Consider the following 18,530-nt stretch of genomic DNA (forward strand, 5'->3'; position numbering starts at 1 on the left):
GCTCTCGCACGTGAACCGCTCTCGCGTCTGGTCGACAACTCTGCGCAGCATTTACGGGTTGATGCTTCTACAGGCGGTAACTATTCTCCTCTTCATGTCGTTGACATTGGTGGGCTCAACAGCGTAAATGCGATCTTTCACATAGCCCCACAAAAGGAAGTCCAGTGAAGGGAGATTAGGGGACCTCAGTGGCCAAAACATCTCTCCTTCGCGTCCAATCCACTGCCATGGAAAGTTAGTTTAACCAGTTCTTTGCAGTGGAGGAGAAATGGGGTGGGGCCCTGTTATGCTGGAACCAAACTTGCCGTAGTTCGTTGAGAGGGAGACTCGAGGATGGTCTCATAGTGGGTGCCGCCGTCTCGCATGCGTAACTACATGGCTTGGGCTGAAATTTCAGACGTGCATATCTCGGAACACAGGGGCATTACTAAAATTGTACAATATGCAATAGTCACCAAAGGCACCACCTCCGAGTTTTCAATATATATACATACATGCTAACTGCAGTAAATAGAAAGTTAATTATCGAATATAATTAAATACTGACACTACAATGGCAATTATCCTCACAGTTTGCGACTGCCTGGCTGTATAACCTAGGTAGAAAAATCACCTCTGTGTACTCCTCGTCATATTTTTTTAAAAACCCGGAAAGTCTAACTTTGAACACCCTGTGTGTGTGTGTGTGTGTGTGTGTGTGTGTGTGTGTGTGTGTGTGTGTGTGTGTGTGTGTGTGTGTGTGTGTGTGTGTGTGTGTGTGTGTGTGTGTGTGTGTGTGTGTGTGTGTGTGTGTGTGTGTGTGTGTGTGCTATGCTATCATCCTTATGCTATTTTAAAACGATAGCTAAAGAAAAAATTTTCCTTTGTGAATTGATGCATTTGTATAATGTATGTCGATGACCTATGTCGATGGTACATGACTTGGAAAAACAGGGCCATTCAAAAACAAGGCAGCGCACTATCGTGTGTCATCTCGTTTGCAGGCCAGGCCAGGCTTGTTGCTGCCCAGGTAACAGCTGAGATCACCATTGTTTTCCAGCCAGAACTTCTAGTGCCTGGTATGGCCACGGCTACGAATGGGAGAGAGCAGGCGCTATTTTTCAAGTTTCCTGTCACTCAATCATGCTTTCGGCGTTGTGGGCATACTATATTATTATATAATTAAAAATAAAGGAACGAAACTTTGCGGTAGAGCTTCGATAATATTCGGCACAAAGTCACGCTTCTTAATGTACCAGGTGCTGCACGGATTCTTCGCTGTCGTGGCGAACGCCGTCTTCGCGGTGGAACATGGCTTCACCAAACCTTGGCCAGGAGCTGCTACAACGGATCTGCAATCATCTGCTCATGTCTTACGCGGTCCGCAAGATTATTTGCTGGAAATCGTGTACGATCTCCGACACACCGAAGTGGAATCTGCGCATCGGGGAACCTTTCCGGTTATGCTGCGCGCTGGCCATATAAAGGACCAGCCAAGCCTAGAGCAACTGGGGCACGACGCTCTTTTCGGCACAAACTTACGCTTCTTCATGTACCAGGTCAGTTACCTAAATGGAACTAAGTGTTATCGCTCTAGCAACGTTATGCTTTTAAGAGTGTCATGCCCTATTAGCAAGCGACAAATGATTGAGTGTCTTGAACATGCCAGCCTATGCTTCGTTGATGCTCTATTCTCTCTCTCTACGACGGCTGTCTGATGCTTTCCCAAATCTTACTGCTCCTATCGGGGGATGTAGAACTAAATCCAGGGCCCATGAATGCAGTTGAATGTGACCAAATGACAGACATTGAAAGGATTCTCTTAGAAATGAAAACAGGCCAGGAAAGTGTGCTTGCGAAGTTAACGGAAATTACAACAAGACAATGTGAATTAGAATCCAAAATTACGGGCTTATTAGAGAAAGCAAACAATGTAGAAAGTCTTATTGCTCGGGTGGAAAAAATGGAAGATAAATTTATGGCTAAACTAGACGACTTGGAAAATAGAAGCCGCAGACAGAATCTGGTCTTTTTCGGGTTGCCTGACAGGGAGCATAACGAGACGTGGGAGGCATCTGAAAAACTAATTAGTGGAATATGCAAAGATGTGATGAAACTTGATGATATTTCGGTTGAACGGGCTCATAGCGTAGGTGTTTTCAGAGAAGGCAAAAACCAGCCCATAGTAGCATGCTTTTCAAGGTGGAAGGCTAGAGAAAATGTCTAAGAACGCTTGCAGACTAAAAGGCACTTCGTACAGCATCTCTGAAGATTTCAGCCGAGCCGTACAAGAAAAAAGACGTCAGCTTTGGAATTATGAGAAAGAAAAAAGAAAAAGAAAATTATGTTCGCTTGATTTATGATAAGTTGATCATCAATGGGCAAACGTTTGTCTGGGATAGCGATATGCGGATGCCAGTTCCACTTCAGGCGCATGCGCGACTCGACAGAGGCAAATGATGCATTCCGAATTCCGTTCCTCCGAAAGATAACTCAGCGCATTGCTCGCGGCCTGAACAGCTCTCTGTCCTGCTTGTAAATTGTCGCAGCGTAAAGAACAAAGTCGATAACTTCATGTCTTTAGTAGCCACTGTTAAACCTCAGATTGTGATGGGCACAGAATCATGGTTAGACAATACTATACCTAATGTAGAAATCTTTCCGCCTGGTTTTACTGTCTATCGGAAAGATAGGCATGGACATGGCGGGGGAGTATTCATTTTGATATCAAATGCATTGTCGAGTACACAAATTTTATTTGAAAACAATTCTGAGTCTGTCTGGTGCCTTGTGAAATTGCCTAACGGAAACAATGTAGTGTACGGAACATTCTACCGTCCACCTGGCAGCAGCGACTCATTCGGATTGCTGTCTGAGATGCTATCTCTTCTGCCTAATAGCGTATTTCTAGGGGGGGATTTCAATTTGCCAGAATTCAACTGGAATGCCGGATGTGCGGCTGGTAATAGGTCCTGTATTTACAAAGAGTTCGAAGAACTGCTCGGATTAAATAGATTGCAGCAGTACGTACTGGAACCTACGCGAGAAAATGCAATTCTCGACTTAGTACTTTGCAATGAGCCGAACATATCAAAAGTTACTGTTTGCCCAGGTATTAGTGACCACAGGGCAGTTGTCATAGAACTTAACATACAGCGAGTACGGATGGCGCAAATTCCGCAAAGAAAAGTGTACAGCTACGACAGAGGAGACTATGCTGCTATCAGGACCGAACTTGAAAATTTCTTTCCTACTTTCCAATATATGTCAAACACACGCTGTCCGTTAACATTGTGGTCAGCATTTCGGGACAAAATACTTAAACTAGTCGAAATTCATGCTCCATGCAGGTACCTGCGGCAACGAAAAAAACAAAAACCTTGGTTTAACGTAGAAATACATAAACCTATAAGGAAAGCAAGACAAACGTACAAAACGTTTTCTGCTGACACCAGTCTGGCAAATCAGAAACGCTTGCAAGAGATAAATAAGCTATTGAAAGCAACAGTTAAATCTGCCAAAGATACCTTCTTTGTTAAATTAAACAAGAACTTGAGAGAAACCCCAAAATCTTTTTGGAAATATGTAAAACAAAATCGAAAAGAAGACATGTCAATACCATCTTTAACTGTTGACGGCAAAACCGTGACGTCGGACTATCAGAGGGCGGAATGCTTCAACTAGTACATCCAATCTGTGTTTTCGCTATTACCTGCTGGGGAGACTTCGCTTTTGAACAACGCCAATCAAGGCGATATGATGCCAGACATTAAATTTGATGTTAGTGGCGTCGACTCTTTGTTACGGCATTTAGATGACACAAAAGCAATTGGACCTGATGGAATATTCCCAGTGGTCCTTAAAGAGCGTCATAGCATCATTTCTCAGTATTTAACGATCATTTATAAGCTTTCCCTTGAAACAGGCCTCATTCCCCAAAATTGGAAAACGGCAAGCGTGACACCCGTTTTTAAATCGGGCGACAGAAAACTCAGAGAAAAATATAGGCCGATTTCACTAACGTCAATATGTTGCAAGATATTCGAACACATTTTATATAGTAACATATCCACATTCCTTGACTCAAACGCTTTACACCTTCCCAGCACGGATTGAAATTGCAGTCTAGTTTCCCACATGCGCGGAATCTCAGGATCATAATGAGGTCATACGGGACATCCTTCACCGAACGCTTTTTTTTACACCTTCCCAGCACGGATTCCGAAAAGGTTATTCCTGCAACACACAACTAATAGAATTCCAGCACTTCTTATCTAAAACCATTGATAACAGTAGTCAGGTCGATGCGGTTTTTATTGATTTTCAAAAAGCTTTCGATATTGTGTCCCATAAGCTCCTAGATGTAAAGCTTGCTGCAGTAAACATAAACGAAAACGCTCAAAATTGGATACGAAACTACCTAAACGGAAGAACCCAGTCTGTCGGCCTAAACAACGCTCCATCTTCACCAATAACTGTTTCTTCGGGCGTTCCTCAGGGAAGCGTACTGAGCCCCTTGTTATTTTTAATCTACATAAATGACATTGTCGAACTAATTACATCACCCCTAAAACTATTTGCTGATGACTGTGCGATTTACAGAGAAATTACCACTGAAGATGACTTAGATACATTGCAAACAGATTTAGATAACGTAGCGATCTGGTGTAAAAAATGGAACATGAATTTAAATATAAAAAAGTGCAGCAGCGTAAGTTTTTCCAGAAAATTATCCAAAGTTCAGCACCGATATAACATCAATGGCACGCTTATCGACATACAGTCGGAATATAAGTATCTAGGAGTCTACTTTACCGAATCACTCACTTGGCATAAACAGATTGACACTGTCATAGCAAAAGCTAGTAGGATGTTACATTTTATTCGCAGAAATTTTAAACAGGCAACACGCGAAGTTAAAGAAACTTTATACTTCTTGCATGTTAGGACAATACTTGATTATGCGTGTGTAATATGGGATCCCTATCAAGATTACCTCATTAATAGACTGGAAAAACTACAGAACCAAGCAGTAAGGTTTGTTTGCAATAATTACAGCCCGTACTCTAGCGTTTCCGAAATGAAGGCCACTTTAGGATGGGATCTACTACATATGCGCAGGCAGAAGTTAAGGCTTAAACTGTTGCACCGAATATATAATAATCAGACAGGTATTAATCACTATAACTATCTTCTAGAACCAGATTATATATCGACTCGCTGTGATAACAACAAAAAGATCTCAGCCTATAACTGCAGAACAAACACTTTTTACTATTCTTTTTTCCCCAAATCAATTAGACAATGGAACAGTTTATCAAATGATATAGTAAATGTGTCAAATAACGAACTATTCTATTCAATGCTGTGACGGCGCTCTTATAAAACAAATGCATGTGTTATATATCTTGGAACCTGTTTGTTTCACATTACTTGTATGCCTTTCTCTAACAGCTTTTGTAGTGCTTCTGTTCGTGAGTATATCAGTCCAAAAGCTTTTCTGTATAACTGTTTATTTTTGTTCCCCCCTACGTAATGCCTTTATGGCGATGTAGGTACTCTGTAAATAAATAAATAAATAAATGTGATGCAAGTTTCGCTCACTTTTGGTGACCTGCTGTCCGATTTGTTTGAAGAGATCTTTGGAAGTAACTTGCGATCATGGTATTGTAACCATCATGCAATGCATATTGTTATTTGATTACACTCGGGAACTGATGAGACAGGCGGTCCAAAGCAGGGCTGCTTCCTGTTTAGAAGCCTTTGTGAAAATTATGGCATCCATTGTTCGCAGTAAAATAAGGGCCAGCAGCTCCCAGAGATTTGAAGGCGTTGTGCCTCCTGACACTCGTCTATTCCGAAAATTGCCAAAACGTTTAGTTAGGATGGGCTCTTCGAAGCAAGTAACACGTATTACCACGTGGTAGGTGAGCCTCAGCTAAGCAACTGGCCACAGCTGTGTGGTGCTGAGCGATCTTGCAGTCACGAGACACTCTCCCTATGTCCATAATTATCTACCAACTTCATTCTTGATTACTTTTATGTGCGTCCCTCCTCCTGATGAGGTGAGAAGGTGAGGAGACTACAGCAGTTGCAGGAAAACTGGTTAAACTTAAGTTCTAGGTACGGTGACATATGACAACCACCCCATCCTTCAGACTGCCACAAGTCTTCGCCTTGCTTTCATATTCAAGCTTTCCCCCTCATCCATATCGCTCTTTCAGAGCCCACCTCCTGAAACTTCCGTGGGAAAGGGGGAGGGGGGGTTTCAACTCCCCCCTTCCGGCTATGCCAATGCACAGAAGTATCCTCGAAAGTGGTCATTCGAAAATGCAGCATCAAGGTTATCTGATAATAAAGGAACTGAAAACTGGGCAGAATGTGTTATGCGACGATAAAAATGAACTGACCATTATTTATAGTGGTAGAATTCATGGTAGGATCCCACATTTCATGGGATCCGCATATTTTTTCCCAGTAAAAGCTTTCTGTGCTAAATTTTGATCTCTCATGCTTCTATGTTGTTGCTGCACCTGTTGAGGGCTAAAGTACGCTCTTTTGTGTCGAAGTTATTGCTAATAACGTGTCTGGTGTACCACAGCGCATCGTCTCCTTCGAAGGTGTTACTGTGCTCATCAGTCATAGCGGTTTGAGGCTATTTAGTTGGAGCTCCGAGCGCTCTTACATGGTTCCAGAATCGTATGCTGCACCTTTGTCTTTTTTACCTATGTTATGCACCCAACGTCCACTTGTGCATTTAATTTTCTCTGGCACGAGATCATAGGCGCCGACTACGGTGGGGTTCCGGGGCTTTGCGTGCATGCTTCTTTGAACCTGAAAAAAAAAAATATCTGCAGACTTCAGTGACCCCTTCGGCAATCTTTTATAACGGCGTGTAAAATGCACGCGAGGTGTAAGTACACTTTGTTTATGCTTTTCGGCACTGTTTTAGAAGATATTTAAGCAAAGTGCACGCGTGAATGATATGTGTCTCAATATTGCTTCGCTTTCCAGTAAGCAATGCTAACGACTCATGAAAAAAAAAGTTCCAATAATTTACATTTGTTAGGTATGGAATTGCGTTACTCGAAGAAAACCTTGTGCATATTGTTTCCGGTACAGTGGAGTATCTGCAACAGGCACATACCCAGGATTTTTTTCGGGGGGGGGGGGAGGAGGGGGGCACACCAAGGTAACTTTTCTACGCAAATGAGGGGGGGAGGAAGGTACCTCTACTAATAAGTCAATTGTGAATAAGGCCCACCATAACAATGTGTAAACCCGCAAAAGAGAATTGACATAAGGTGCATCTTAAGGGTACGCCCGTGAGATAGACCTCTCCCTTACTTGGCAAAGAAGGAACCACATGAAATGAACTCGAGCATGACAGAAGCACAGGAAGAACACTGTCAAGAACAAGTAAACAAGCAAAAGTGTAAAATAAAGATTTCTAGCAGCGTTTTTTGAATTAGCTCTGGAAGAATTATAGAGAAATATATATATTTGCGGAACAATCACAGTTCTTTCGGATCCCTCGTTCACTGCTCTACCAAGTGCCAAAACCGATTCGTATTGTTATTTGGGAAGTTCCGTAACGATGCGTGGCTGCCAGTCCCGTACAACCGCATAGAGCACAGGACGCTGCGATTCTAGACATACTGCGCCCACCGCGGAATATTAGAAAAAAATGGCTGAAGGCTTAGCTTGGTTAAGCCTGGAAGATTGCGAAAGCAGTACCCTTGGCTGCGCCTTGGTTCGGCTGATGGTGTGGACATGGTTGCCCTTTCTTAAACTTATGGCTATACATCATCCAACATAGCGCAAGGCAGCGCACCGACCACTGCGAGGAGCCGAGCTGTAGCCCCATTTATCCTCCTAGCGTGACGTCACACCAGCGAGCGCTCTCTCTCGGTAGCGCCGCAGCAGCGGCGCGCAAGGCTTCGCCTCCACCATAGAGTTTCTCACTATAACACCTAGAGGGTAATCTGGTGCCACCGTCTATGGGAGTTTCTTAAGGGGGCACCGTGCCGTCATGGGAATGACGGTATATGTGTCTGGGAGGCTCGTGTTGGCTGGTGTTGTAAGAGGCTTCGTCTAAAACGTGGATATGGCTACGCAAATAACACGTTCTCAAAGTAAAATCTTCATAAAATGTTTCCATTCACGCATATTACATCTTTACTCACCCACGATGCATGACCAAGCGAAGAAAAGCAAGAACAGACGACCAACTGTTTCAAAGTGAGCGCGAACCTTGTCGTCTGTCCTCCAACTTTAGCGGCCCGCTGATACTTTTTACGTAACATGTAGTCGTACACACAATAACAAGTTCTCATAGTTAACCAAAACATGTTTTCGCGTAATAATAAAGCTAAAACAGCTTTTTACGTGCTGTTTTAGTAGAAAATGAACCATTGTGACAGACGGAACGGTGCTTGCCAGGCGCGTCTTCAAGGTGTCCTGTCTCTACGAGAACGATGCCAATCCGAATCCACAATATACCGGCATTCCCATGCATACCACAGCGCAGCAGCGCCAGATTTCCCTCTACGTAATGTAGTGAGAAACTCTATGGCCTCCACCATCGATGCCGCGAGCTGGGGCCCCGTCTCTCGGTCTGGCGTGACGTCACACAGTCACGTGACGTGCAGTTGTGTAAGGAGGCGCCACGACCACCGATGGGCCGAAAGTGCGAGCAGTATTGCTTTCGCAATAAAACACCCACATAAGCATAGGAGAGAAGTGGCTACGTCAGGGGGTTAGACTGATAACGGTGGAACCGTCATTCAAAACACACTCCCTCTTGTAAATTCTGTATCTCTCCCAGAGCAGACTTAAACCACATCATGTGGGGGTGCCCTAAGCACCCCCTTCCCCCTTTCCTCAAGCAATTATCTAGTGAGGAGCAGTGGGAGGCTGCCTTGCGCAGCTCCAGGCCCGATCTTCAGGAAGCCATCCTGGAGTGGGCTGAGAGGATAAAGGAGGCCTACTTCAAGTAGTTCCTCCTCCCACCCTCTATTCCATTGCCCCCTTCCCTTTAAAGAGAGATAAATTTTTCATCATCATCATCAAAACACACAGAATCCTTCTCCGCTTCCGGTGGCGTTTTCTCTAATTTCTTTTTACATAAAGTGATGTTGATCCATAAATAGTTTCACAAGCAATGGTTAAATTTTTAAATTTTCGTTTTTTCTTCTCGTTTGGCTGTTGCATCGACTTTCTCCCTGAGCAGATGGCTTAATTTCTCAACTCCTTGCAACTCTTGTTTCCAGTTGCAAATTCTGATCGAGTAGTGAGTAGTGTTTGGATATACCGGAGCATTGCCATGGCGCCGTTCACCAGGCCGTCGATGACGTTGATGTTTCTCGTAATCGTGTATGAAAAGTCCAGACAGGAGGAGGAGGAGGAAAAAACTTTATTCTTGTCCTCTACAAGGTGTTGCCCCCTGCTTGGCTAGTCCTATGTTGGGACCGGGAGGTCAAGCCTCCCAGCCCTATCAAGGGCGTACTGGACAGCCAGGACTCGAGGGATATGATCTGGAGATTTGATCATTCCTAAAAACAGATTCCGGGAAATGCCAGAGTGTTATGGTTGGCAGTAGGCACCACATATCCTCTTTCTTGAGATTACCGACCTTGTCTTCTGCCTTCTGCTTCTCTGCTGAACGTGCGCCGACGATTTGGTCTCGAGCAGGCGAGGCGATCTGTTCTATCCCACTGCTTTCGAAGACAGATGTGTTGTATGCATCTGTGTCCGCATTAGAGTAGAAGAGCCGGATCGGTCGGGGCCCCAGTACCTTTGCGTTTGCGACATCTCCGGCACGAATGGGCTCTCGATGAGAGCCAACTCCAACGTTACTAGACTAGTAGCTTCAGTCGTAAAATTCTGCGCCCGCGCGCTTACAGCCGCCAGATGGCAGCACCGTTCTATCGAGCTCTAGAGTCACTGGAAAAAATTTCAGAGTACCGCATTCGTTTTCCCCGCGCCGCCGACGCGTTCATTGGCCCAACCGCACCACGTGACTTTTGTGGTGCCATATAACTTCCAAGCGCCGGGCGGGCCGGCTGAGTTATTCGCGGCGAGGAGTTACGGAGTCGCCATCTATCGGAAGCGCCTCGCTGGCGTAGTATGAGGGATCACGTGGCGCGCTCCTCGTAGGTTCTGCTGTCAGCGCTCGCTGAAAACACCACGTGCGAGCTCTCCCGGATATTTCTGTAAGTATTTTCGAAACGAGAGAAGTTTTTTACTGTCTAAATAATAATCTTGGGCAAACTGAAAGCACAGAATCGTTTACAGACGCTATGTCTCTTTTGGCCTCGAGCTCCACCACTGGAAAAGCTGGCGCCACCGTCGGCGTGACGTGCTAGGAGGGATCACGTGGACATAGCGGCCGCGTCGGCTGCATAGGGAGCTAAAGGGAGCTGCAAACGAGTTTAAATTCCCTCGAACGCTGCGGTCCTCATTTAGTGGCGAAATTTTCCCGCTTCGAGTGTCTCCTTTACAACGCTTGAAAGCATTACAATAGGTAGTGGCTGCCTTTGAAGGCGCGCAACATGGTAGGCTACTGCTCGGTGCCGCAGGGCCGGACGCACGTAACGGAGGCCGGTGTCAGCCTTATTCACACGTAGCCGCAGGACGAGAAGCTGCGTGAAGCTTGGCTCGGGAAACATAAAACCGGCAAACAGTCATCGGCTGCAACTAGGGTATGCAGCAAGCACAGACGCGAGGAAGATTTCTGCTACGGCGCCCGGTCTGCGATGTTCTGAAAACGCGCACTGAGACGCTCGCCCGAGTCCGCTGCCCGACTAATGTCATTACGGTTTGGTGTATGAACTTGTCGATGCTATAGATACTGGCAAGTTCAATGGAGTCGAAAGGCAGCGGTAAGAAGCACATTTAAAAAAAAAGCATGGCATATGGTCATGTTTGTGTTATGAATTAATGCACTGGATTACAAAAAAGGAGCAGAGGGAAATTGCACGCTGCAAGCACCGATAAACATGCAGTGCGACGCAACTCGAGAAATAGTATTGAAATGTCAAAGAATTTAGAAGAAAAAAAAAAGATTGAATCGTCGCGACGGCACATCACAGGCGTAGGCGTCGAAGTCTCTACAATGAAATTATTTTTGAACAGCTCTGATAGCGCCGACGCAACAATGGTTGCTTGTATACTGTCAAATGCTCCTATTCTGCGGCCTAAAGCTCATGGCACGGTGCGAAAACGCGCGCGCGGAGAAAGCGAAACAGTGCGCGGACAAGCATGCAGACGCGCACTCGGTCGCTGCGAATCTGCGCGATCGCTGCATTGAGGCTCCGTTCTATTACACTCCATTTAGTTATACAAACACTATAAGAACATATTTCACATAGTTGTCTCTCAGCGTTTACCTACCTTTCACGCAAGAAGCCGGTTCGGGAGACTCCATTGCGGCGACCGCGCGCAGTGGCGTTCACTGTACGTATTCGGTAAAGAGATAGCGTCTGTAAACGATTGTGTGCTTTCAGTTTGCCCAAGATTATTATTTAGACAGTAAGAAACTTCTCTCGTTTCGAAAGTACTTACAGAAATGTCCGGGAGAGCTCGCGCGTGGTGTTTTCAGTGAGCGCTGACAGCAAAACCTACGAGGAGCGCGCCACGTGATCCCTCATACTACGCCAGCGAGGCGCTTCCGATAGATGGCGACTCCGTAACTCCTCGCCGCCATTACCGAATACGTACAGTGAACGCCGCTGCGCCCGGTCGCCGCGATGGAGTCTCCCGAACCGGCTTCTTGCGTGAAAGGTAGGTAAACGCTGAGAGCAAACTATGTGAAATATGTTCTTATAGTGTTTTTATAACTAAATGGAGCGTAATAAAATGAAGCCTCAATGCAGCGATCGCACAGATTCGCAGCGACCGACTGCGCGTCTGCATGCTTGTCCGCGTACTGTTTCGCTTTCACCGCGTGCGTGTTTTCGCGCCGTGTCATGAGCTTTAGGCGGCAGAATATGACCATTTGACAGCATACAAGCCACCATTGTTGCGTGGGCGCTATCAGAGCTATTCAAAAATAATTTCATTGCAGAGGCTTCGACACCTACGGGGACTGATGTGCCGTCGCGCCGATTCAATGTTTTTTTCTTCTAAATTCTTGGACGTTTCAATATTATTTCTCGAGTTGTGCCGCACTGTATGTTTATCGGTGTTCTCAGCGTGCGATTTCCCGCTGCTTCTTTCTTTCTAATCCAGTGCATCAATCCATAACACAAACATGACCACATATCATTCTTTTTTTAATGCGCTTCTTACCTCTCCCTTTCCATCCCAGTGAACTTGCCAGTATCTATAGCATCGACAAGTTCATAGACCAAACCGTCATGACATTAGTCGGGCAGCGGACTCGGGCGAGCGTCTCAGTGCGCGTTTTCCGAACATCGCAGACCCGGCGCCGTAGCAGAAATCTTCCTCGCGGCTGTGCTTGCTGCATATGCGAGTTGTAGCCGATGACTGTTTGCCGGTTTTATGTTTCGCGAGCCAAGCATCACGCAGCTTCTTGTCCTGCGGTTACGTGTGAATAAGGCTGACACCGGGCTCCGTTGCGTAAGTCCGCCACTGCGGCACCGAGCAGTAGCCTACCATGTTGCGCGCCTTCAAAGGCGGCCACTACCTATTGAAGTGCTTTCAAGCGTTGTAAAGGAGGCAGTCGAAACGGGAAAATCTCGCCACTAAATGAGGACCGCAGCGTACGAGGGAATTTTAACTCTCGTTTTCAGCTCGCTTCGGCGCTCCCGAAGCAGCCGACGCGGCCGCTATGTTCACGTGATCCCTAATAGAACGTCACACCGACGGTGGCGCCAGCTTTTCCAGTGGTGGAGCTCGAGGACAATAGCGCAGGCAGCGCAGGTTCCCTACGTTTTCTTTTTTTCTTTTTTTTTTTGTATTTCGATTGTCGTGCTCGCGTTTGACTGCAAGGAAATCATGCTTGGCTGCTGCGCCTTCGGATGCAGCAACTGAACTGAGTCTGGAAAGACTTTTTTCTAGATTCCGACCGGGAAAAATGACCGAGAGCGTCGTTCTGCGTGGTTACACAGAATCGGCCGGGTGAACTTCAAGCCTACAAAAAACGCGCGTGTGCGAGGTGCAAGTACACTTTGCTTGTGCTTTTCGGCACTGTTTTAGAAGATGTTTAAGCAAAGTGCACGCGGTGTTAGCGATGCTACGAAAATAGGAGTTCATTGCAAGGATCGTTCGCGTCTTGCACGCTTGACGCGGGTACACGTGTACGCGTTTGTTGCTCAACACACGCGGCTAATGCGTGCTCGTGGCACGCGAAGGCACACTTGTCTCGCGAGAATTCCGCGTCCTCACGTGCACCAGGTACTCGCATGATTTCTCCGCGCACGTGAGCGTGCTCTCGCCTCGAGTCACTCGACCCATATGGCACTTGTTTTTCGCAGATCGTGACGATCGCAGTCAATAAAAACATGGTCAATGCGAGGCCCATGATACTTCCTTTTTTCCACTTATCCTTTGCTCATATATACATACGCACTTCGAGCTTGAAACCAACGGCCAGATGATATTCACAACACATGCTTCAAGTTTTGAGTTTGTAAGGCGAGCGCATGCAATGAACTGAAGTCAGCATACATATGTTTTATGTTGAAATGCTGCGGTGCATACCCAAATAATGTTGTGCTTGATGCATAACAAGAAGTACAAAACAACAGAACACCCAGTAGCTTTAGTTTGACTGTCATTATGCATGTTACATAAACCGCTCTAAAAGCGCAAGAATTTTATACGTCGCCTATGTAACTTAGAAAAAAAGTGCTGCGTCACCAGTGGGCGTTCCTGCCTTTTTTTTTTTACACAGGCAGCAAACCTTGGCAGTCTAATAAAACAGTCATAAGTTGAGAAGAATAGCCGCTCGGAGGGGGGGGGGCGCACTAGGCAGCCGCGTTCATAAATCGCAATGTAGCAAACTCTCGCTCACTATCAGTGTACAGAAGTACATAAAGGTTGCTGTAATCACGCAAATGTCTCATATTGGCCTTCCACAAGATTTAATGCGCAAAATGGTCATCGAAGTTGGTTCTTACGCCTGCTGTGCACAGATCGATCACGGCCAAACACCGGTGCGCACATGGCAGTCGCAGTGTGTCGTGCGTATACGGCGGACGAAGTCGCCCGGCAGAATCGAGAACGCGCGGTATCCGTTTGCAAACTAAATTAAATGCATCCGGTTTAGCTTGTGAAATTATACAATGAACGTACGTGCCTGTGACACTGTCAGGTGTTAGTTTCGTCCTGCTTGGAAACGTTCGATCAATAGAAGCCGACGGCGGTTCACGTTGTTCATGCCCAAAAGCACAAGCTTGCCTCATTCCGGCGCGAAGTGGCGAAATGTTTCCTTCGTAGCTCGCTCCGCGGAAGGGGGGGGAAAAAACGCGTGCTTAAGCTCCCGATAGCAGCGCTAAGCCACTGCCCACAATCGTAGCACAGTTCCAGCAGTAAACCCGATCGGCGTGCAAAACAACCACTGGCTGCGTTACCTCGAACAAAATAACATTTTATTTTCGTTCTTAGCAACCATTATCTCCGGGCACAAAGTATTTGTACTTCAGTAAACACTCAACCCGATGTGTCACCGAATATCAAGCTCTTCCAACACGGCGGCCTTCCCGCGACGCAGTCGGCTTGGAAGGTATATGGCGGTGGCCGCTCAGTGTTGCCAGTCAATTCCCGACGTTCGCGGTACTCTGAAATTTTTTCCAGTGATTCTAATCGAGCTTCACTGCAGACTCCTCGCCGCAGCCTTGAGATCGTGCGGACGGGCAGTTTGCGCGTATTTCACGCTCGCTGGCGTTCTCCCTTGTCCGAAACAGTGATACCATGAGAAAGCGCTATCCACCTACAGCAATAAGATTTATCGGGCCAGTTGTTTCATACTGAAAGAAGGGTAAACTGCACGAAAGGAAGAAACGCATACAGCCAAGCGCAGAAGCTGCGTTTCTAAATGTCGTGTGTTTGTTGCTCTCCTCTGAACGTTTCGCACAGTTAAAGGGACACTAAAGGTTACTATTAAGTCAACGTGGACTGTTGAAATACCATCCCAGAAACCTCGAAACGCTTGTTTCGCGCCAAGGAGAGACTTATTTTAAGAGAAAATTCGTTCTGAAGCGTCCGCGTACTTCTAGCGCAGTTCAAATCGCCCGCCCTCCGATCGAGGAGTACTGACATCATGGTCTCATAGTGACGTTGCGCCATCGGTGAGTAGAACGGCGTCCGCAGACGGCGCTACGGCTTTCCTGCGCAAAACGCAAACACGAGGCCAGAAACAGAGCCAAGACAGAGCCGACAGCAGAGCGAACGCGGGCATAGAGTTGTAGGAAACTTTATGAACGCGGGAGTATGGTGGCTAGCGGAAGGAGAAACGCGCGACCACATAGTTTCATATTAGTATACCTAGAGGCAAATCTGGCGCTGCGATCGTTCAACCATCATGGGAATGATGGGCAGTACAGGCTTCGGATTGGCGTTCTATTGACTGGCGAACTAGTCTACAAGTATTTTTTTGCGCAGTTTTGGTTTCGCTCCAAGCGCAATTGCTATAACCTGCAGTGGGACAGTGCAACGCAAAGCTCTCTGCCTTTGTCATGTTGCTCGGAGTGGCGATAGCGCGCTGGGCCAGCGACTGGGACGATGCTTGTGTCGCGGTGTGGCGTCGAAGCCCTGACGAGAAAGCGACGGCATCGTAAACGTTGAAAGAACATGTTTTGAGCGTTTGGACCTTGGTTTGTTTAGTGTGTTAGGTTGGCACTGTAGCGTTACGTGCTTTATGAAACTTCAGAATAGGAAAAAGAAGACACTCCTGATACAAGACATCTACAGTTGTACTTCTAGTAGCTTGACAATCAAATTTTATTGAGGGCTTCATTACGCATTGATCGTTTATGTGCTCATTGAAATGCGTGTTTTAGGACTTTGAGAACACAAACTTACTTGTGGTAGGAAAGGTTGCTGCTTCCTGGCTGTAGTCTAGTGTCGCAAAATGGGTAAGTGCAAAGCTACGCCATAACGCTTCGGAAGCGGTACGTCAATATAAAATATGATGACGAAATACTCGTAGGAGGCCACTAGCGTCCTAGCTAGTACTGCATCAGATTTGCTTAAAAGTACTTAAAGACATTCAGCAATCGTGACAGCCGACGCAGCCTTTCGAAAGAGTGAGAGAGTTCGCAAGTGCCTGTCGTCTGCGAGAAAAGTCTCGCAGCGAGCAGGCGTCGTAGCAGACGACACTTGTCGCACTCCGCTCAAGGGCGCAACGCTTTGTCACAATACAACATTTTTATTTCTAGAAATACTTAAAGGGGTTGGGACACCAAATTTTGAGGCTATAAAAAGCATGTTGCAGGCTGCTTCCGAATGCAAGGACACCCAGAACGGGGTATTGGAGGCTGTAAACATTTCAAAATAATTTTAATTCAGCTCCAAAAAGTCATTAAAAACTCCTTCTCGTAGTCGAGACCCATCGCTAGCGCGGCAGTTACTACGTCACAGAGGAGGAACGAAAATATTGACGTCATAGCACACTAGCACAAAAACGTGACGTATGATGAGTAGCGATGAAATGCCGATTACGGAGCCTGCTGAGCTGAGCGGCCGAGCATAGCCTCCACTATGACCGAGCTACAGGCATATAGAAATCCTTTCTTAATGCAAAGAATGTGCAGACACGGACACAGGAGGAGAGAAGTGGACAACACGAACGCCGCACGGCGGCCCGCGAACGACAAACTGCGAGCGGCGAGTTGCCGTGCGGACGCGTTTGAGTGTAACACTAGCCGGCCGGCCCCGAAAGGGACCAGGATATGCGGCGTTCGTGTTGTCTGCTTCTCTCCTCGCATAGTCGCATAGTTCGGCAGCTCGGAGCGGTCTCTTGTTCGCTTGGCCTTTCTCAATGTGAGGGCCCGCCCACGTTACCGGCACGGAAACTCGCCGCACGCCGTTTGCCGTTCGCAGGCCTCCGTGCGACGGCGGTTTCGCTCGCGAACGGCGAGATTTTCTTGCCGTTGAGAGGACGGGCCCAGGACCCAATTGTGCGGCAGCCGTACGGCGAAGCGGCCAATCAGCGACCGAGGAGTGGTCACTCTGGCACCGACGGCAGCTTCGCCTCTGATCGTTCGGCGCCGCCCATATCGTCGCTAGGCCTTTTCCGGTTCACTTCAAAGCTAAAGCTTACGGCGCTTCGGAATGAATCACCGACTCTCACAAGCCGCAATGTTTTCTTACCGTTGTTGTCGCTCTTCGCAATAATTATATTAATCGCGACATGCACTTCGAATCGCCAGTGGTTGACCTCTGCTGGCAGAGCACGCGTATGCGCGAGCAGACGACGCAGCATAGTTTTACGTCACTATTTTTTTTGGGCCACGTGACCATGCCATGTTGCGTTTCCTCCTCTGTGACGTCGTAGCATCCCCCGGAGCCCAGAAACCGAAACCGAAATCGCTCGGTATAATAATGCTATTATTAAATTATTTATCGGATATATATGAATCCCGCTGTGTGTATTCTGTGCTCCCTGAAGCATGACGCAACGTTTGAATCAACAAACGCATGAACGAAAATTTTGATGTCTCCACCCCTTTAATGAGCATTTTTATATAAGTACATGCACGGTTGTTTTGCTGTTGCAAAAAATGAATAAATAATTATTCTTTGGCGTTAAATTGGGAACAGAATCGCACAAGTACGCATACCCTGGAGTGTCCTGCTGACAAACTATAGTAAACCATGCTTCCATCTCAAAGTCATACAAAGTTTATGTAGCGTGTTGTACATTATATAACATACTGCAGAAATAAAATTAGATTTTACGCAATAATACTTGAGTATAGCTTTCTTTACTGCGCCACAAGCAAACGCCACTAGTCTAAAGACGGAAGTCAATCCGAAGCCTGTACTTCCCATCATTCCCATGTAAGTTGAGTCAACGCTCATGAGAACCCCCGTAGACACTAGCGCCACATTTTCCTCTAGGGTATTTACTTAGAAACTCTATGCGCGACCATAAGCTGGTACTTCATTCTATGACGCAAACTTCGACGCTCCTTGCAATGGGCCCTGACAACGACAGATTGGCTCGCGATGGTGGGCTCAACTTCAGCGATTTAGGCACTGACGAGCGCGACCTGCTGCTGAGGGCTTGCGCTGCCGGCGTCGTTGCGTACTACGACGGCGGCCTCGACACTGGCTCTCCGGAGCGGGAAAGCAACGAGGGCTTCCCACGACATCACATGGACGTGGTATTCTCGCTGCTTGTTCCAAATGAAAGTTTCGCGAGCCAGCAGAACCCTCACAGCACGACGCGATAACGAAACTACTGAAACTCCAAAGCGTGCGCGGCACAGAGTCGAGCGAAAACGAAACCTTTCGACCACCCATATTACTGAAGGGTAACGTCAAAATGTTATTTTTTCTTAGAATCAAATAGACGTAGACAAGTAGCATTTTTTCCGTCTTATAATCGAATGAAATGATATTTTTAATACGAGTAGGTGAGT

The 18,530-nt window shown here is 46.7% G+C and overlaps 1 protein-coding gene across 1 annotated transcript; it reads left to right on the top strand.

Moving 5' to 3' along the window:
- Positions 1–2,442: 2,442 nt before the first annotated feature.
- On the top strand, positions 2,443–5,592 carry LOC142573891 (uncharacterized; the record flags this gene model as incomplete). Its single annotated transcript, XM_075683103.1, has 1 exon — positions 2,443–5,592. A coding segment is annotated over one exon (1,221 nt), but the record flags the coding sequence as incomplete, so codon positions are not given.
- Positions 5,593–18,530: the final 12,938 nt, after the last annotated feature.

Source organism: Dermacentor variabilis, chromosome 3 (genome assembly GCF_050947875.1).
Source record: "Dermacentor variabilis isolate Ectoservices chromosome 3, ASM5094787v1, whole genome shotgun sequence".
In the NCBI taxonomy this organism is placed as follows: domain Eukaryota; kingdom Metazoa; phylum Arthropoda; class Arachnida; order Ixodida; family Ixodidae; genus Dermacentor; species Dermacentor variabilis.